The 5,000-nt window shown below is 40.0% G+C and overlaps 1 protein-coding gene across 1 annotated transcript; it reads left to right on the top strand.

Moving 5' to 3' along the window:
* Nucleotides 1-179: 179 nt before the first annotated feature.
* Nucleotides 180-3,799, top strand: LOC137917477 (receptor-type tyrosine-protein phosphatase U; the record flags this gene model as incomplete). The annotated part of the gene is made up of 4 exons (XM_068760217.1): nucleotides 180-296; nucleotides 443-597; nucleotides 1,726-1,861; nucleotides 3,650-3,799. Coding segments are annotated over 4 exons (558 nt in total), but the record flags the coding sequence as incomplete, so codon positions are not given.
* Nucleotides 3,800-5,000: the final 1,201 nt, after the last annotated feature.

Raw genomic sequence — 5,000 nt, forward strand, 5'->3', positions numbered from 1 at the left:
AGAACACAATCACAGGCAGATGGTTCTGGGAAATGAGATATCAAAAATGATCTTTTTTTTTGCACATTTAAATACATCTGCTTATTGGAGCCTAGCGGCAGGATATAGCTGCCTAATGTTCAGTGTGGACATAAATTATGCGTGTGAAACTGTCTGACTTTCAGCTGTTTGATGTTTAGATGAAGTGCTGCAAATACTGGCCCGATGACACTGAGCTCTATGGGGACATTAAGATTACACTTCTGAAGACAGAAACCCTGGCAGAGTACACGGTGCGCACCTTCGCCATGGAGAGGGTGAGTCACCCTCATATCCATATAAGGTCTATGTCCTGTATACCCACAGTGCATTTCTGTTGTGAGGCTCAGGCTTGTTTATTAGAACATCTAAGTCCTCTAACAGCCACAGCATCTCATTTCATGTGTTTCATTTCTTCTTCCAGAGAGGGTACCCGGCCAAGCATGAGGTCTGCCAGTTCCACTTCACCTCCTGGCCTGAACACGGCGTGCCGTACCATGCCACCGGCCTCCTGGCCTTCCTGCGCCGTGTCAAGGCCTCCACGCCGCCTGACGGCGGCCCCGTGGTGGTTCACTGCAGGTAATGCGTCACTTTCCATCCTTTCCCTGACCTAGAGAGGTGTCAAAACTTAAGTCAACTTGATTTCCTCCTTGACAACATTTATTCGATGTTCAACTTAATCCAATATTTTATTAATACCAACGCCTCCTTAGTCTTTCTGCCTGAGCTGTTTGTCCATTATGTGTTTTTCTACACATGCCCCAGAAAGAAATTATTATTATTATTATTTTGTACAACTAAGAATTATGCTTGCCTTTTCAGTGGAGAACTATAAATCTTTGCTTATAAGATACATTTCCATCGACCCCCTATAAAAGAGCATGGAAATAGAAAACTGTGATTATATTTAATGGATGTGCAGCTATCTTGACATCCTGGCATTTGTGATAGCAGGTCATTTTGGCAGCACTTCAAAAGCTACTAGGGTTATGACATCCATGTTGTTAAAATTTCTATTTAATCCATATGCTCCATCTGCACAGAAATGTAGCCATCCTACCGATGGATGCATGCTGTCAGTACATTTTCTCATGCCAGTATTTCAGTTTAGATTGTCAAAAACTAATTTTTATTTAGAATCAAAGTGATTTGATTCTATGTACCTAAAGTAATTGCGCTCATCAACACGATGCTGGAATTAATGTTTCATGTATTTTTCTTTTCACGAATCTGCCCTCATACACTGGCCATCTGACGGTGGCTTCTGATCCTAATGAGGCAGTTTTGCATGTCATCGTAAATGAAACTGATGCATAGGGGGCAGATTATTATTTATTCCCCCCCCCCCCACTGTTAAATGGATAAACAAAGGCACTCAGGTGATGCCTACAAATAAAACAACACCCACACATCCCTCCTTTACTAAGGTGTTAGACCCCCGTAGATCAGAATAGAGGGGGGGTGGAAATGTCGCTGCACTCTCCAAATCAAAGGCTTTTTTTTACTTTCAAGTGTCAACTTGGATTTTCCATGTTGTCAGAACAAAATGGTCACTATATCTCCTGTCTTTTTTTTTCCCCCCACAGAACAAAGCCTCTTATTATATTTGAATTTAGCCATTACTAATGGGTCCCTGCTGAGATTTGTTCAGTGTCAGCGGTGTATTCAGTGCTTAATGATCCTTCTCCTCTCTCCTCCCCGCACCAGCATGGGGGCAGGCAGGACCGGCTGCTACATTGTGCTCGACGTCATGCTGGATATGGCTGAGTGTGAAGGAGTGGTGGACATCTACAACTGCGTCAAGACCCTCTGCTCCAGACGGATCAACATGATCCAGACTGAAGTGAGTGGGAGGGAGGGCATCAATGTTTTCGCTGAGGCTGACACTGTTAGCTCGCACGTTTGATCTTCACACAATGAAGTAGTGGTGCTCAGTTTTCATTATTTTTTACGACATGCATGTTTCAACTAGAATTATATTCTGTTCAAGTTGGAGAAGTCTCCAAAAACGTAATTGCTACAACCACAGCATGGTGCTTATGTGCGGGAGTGACATTGGAATTTAACGGGCATGAAATGCTCTGAATCCATCACAATGGTTACATGCTGTTGAAGATGTATTTTAAAATAGAAAAAAAAAGAATGAAATTCGTCTAAAATATCACAAAGGTCTCCTGTTTGTTACAAGCACAATGTGTCCATGAAGTTTAAGATATAATATTCTTATTGTAATGTTTTTGTAACACCAAAAAAAACAAACTAGTTCCAAATCTCCTCATCAGAGTTTAGTGATAGTTCCATGTAGATTGTAGCTTTGAGTTTTACATTCAAAAATACTCATGAGAGAAAACTCTCTGCAAGTTCTTTGTATTTTATCAGTGGATTATTAACTCTTTGAGTGCCATTCACAACTAAAGAAGTTTTTTGAAACCCAAACACTCACTGCCAACTCTGACATTGAAATCTGCCTCTTTTCAACGGCCAATAACTCTGGAATGAAAAATGGTAGGAACACACCAATGAATCTTCTTATCTGATGAAAGAAGATACTTTAATCTTTCATTTGGTTGGTTCGCCGTTTGCATAGTCATAGTAAAGAATATTCTCTGGGGCTTGGAAGATCGGGAAAAATGCACAAAACTTGGGCACTCGGCATATAGCTGAGTTGAAAATGGCTGACACTCAATGAGTTAATCAAATGATGTGTTAGCTTCTCAACTACTCCTCCTGTTTTTGTATGGTAATGCAGAAAGATAATCTTTAAAGATCTGATTATGTTTTCATTCATGTACCATCATGCACCGCCATGTTTCTACAGTCGAGGACTGGACGTATTAGTGGTCAGATAATGATTGGGGAGGGATGCATTTCTTAACCACACCACTAATCTAACCTCTATAATGAAATCTTGAAGCTGAATGTACTATCCAGTGAAAGACAAATATAATCTAAGGGTGTATAATGTTTCTGGTTTACTCATCAAACATACACAATTATGCTACAATATTTACTTCCACAAACAAATACCTAACTAACTAAATATTCTTGTATTTTAAGTGTACTTTATTTGAATTCCCATGCTTGATATACGAACCGGACATTGTTTTTTTTTTTTGTATAAATACAACGTATTTTCTTATTAACGCATCTGAAAGTGAAGACGCTACAGAGAAATACCCAAACAACTATCTCCTTTTGGATTTTAATCCATTTGAAAGCACATTTCTCCCAGTACGGACCACATTCAGAATTCTAATAGTAGACAGGGAAGACAGTTTTATGCTTGTACTTCTGAATGTATCCAGGCCTGTTTGATCTTTAGTTTGGTTTGGTGTCAAAAACATTATAGAAATCGTGTGCGTGTTTTACCACAATGATGCATGACTTCGGCATGTTTTTGCAAACCCAATTTTCATCCAGGAAAGATTGCCTAAGGATTGGAACGGCGATGTGAAGGCTGCACGACAGTTATTGCTGTTAATCAACATTCAGCAGCAGTAATTAAAATTCTACATTGTTCTTCACAAGCGAGCAATTAACAGTTTGGAGAGAAAATGCAGTTGTGCGATTATGTAAACTCATCGATGCTTTCTTCTTCTTCCTCTTCGTTTCCTGTCGTCTGCCTCTTTAGGAGCAGTATGTGTTCATCCATGATGCCATCCTGGAAGCTTGTCTGTGCGGCGAGACGGTCATCCACGTGAATGAGTTTGCACTCACCTATAAGGAAATGCTGAAGGTCGACTCTCAGAGCAACACCTCGCAGCTCAGAGAGGAATTTCAGGTGAGGCATGAACCCACAACGTGCTGTTATAACATTGTTATAACAGTGTCTATATTATGGCTCTCTTGTGTGCGATCGATCACACTCATTTCCTCATCGTCTCCGAACCTAAAGCTAAATGGCCGTTTCCGGAGGATTCTGCTGTCACCGTCTACTCTAAAAAAAAAAAAAGAAATGTTGACACCATATTCAAAACACATCAGGTTTTACCACACAAAATACTTTCCGTCACCGCTTTATCAGGTGTGCCTTGTGAAAACCTTAGATTGCCATGTAATGGCCATTTTGGATGCTGCCGTTTTCGCTGCTGTTGAATGGCTTTTTCTATTGTTTTCTCCAACACATTGATATCAGGGAATGTGGGACAAGTAATAGAAACGTATCGCCATTAAGCACAATAAAGCACCGCAAAACGCATCCTCCAAAATGACCCTTCAGCTGTGTTTCAGCCGGACTCTGAGCCTGTCAACGCCAGCTATTACATTTTGTATCTAGATTTCCGGATGTGTTTCGTGATTGGAAAGTGACCTTCTCAGCATCTTTATTATAACAAGCAGCAGTGAAAATACGGGGCGTAAATGGGAAAATAAGATTATTTTTTATGAAGATACCGATTGCAATTTAATATTGGGTGTAAATAAAGTGTTAACGCCGTGCTCCTCATGAATTGAGTGTGATTCACACTTAAAAGGTCGATTTGCAAGGCAATGTGTCAATATTTTTTATTTCTTTATTTGGATAGAAATAAACAAAACGCTGAACAACTGGTAGATTTATCCAAACAATATTTCTGCAAATGTGTGACTAATGAGTTTAGCCCTTTTATTCTTCCAAAAGGCTTCTAAGCAGGGCTACGGGTGCAGATTAGTTAATCGTGGAACGTTTTGCACCAATGTACATAAAACGTCCAAACTAGACAATGCACACTGCATTTAAAAATAAATCATAGATACTGTTTCACCTCACGTGTCCATGATTTGTTCCCTGTGTTTCAGCTGCTACTGAACGTTTTGCACACACAAAAATGCTTGAATATTAATGTTGTGATTTCATTATGCATAAGTAAAAAAATAAAAAAAAACATGGCATAAAACAGATTGCAACTGCTGTGACTGCGTTGCAGCTCCGAGGAAGGTAGAGAAAGCTTTGCAGTGTTGTTGACGGCAACTCCAACTACAGTGTCAGTGAGGGTGGAGGTGTT

Source organism: Brachionichthys hirsutus, unplaced genomic scaffold (genome assembly GCF_040956055.1).
Source record: "Brachionichthys hirsutus isolate HB-005 unplaced genomic scaffold, CSIRO-AGI_Bhir_v1 contig_540, whole genome shotgun sequence".
Classification (NCBI taxonomy): Eukaryota; Metazoa; Chordata; class Actinopteri; order Lophiiformes; family Brachionichthyidae; genus Brachionichthys; species Brachionichthys hirsutus.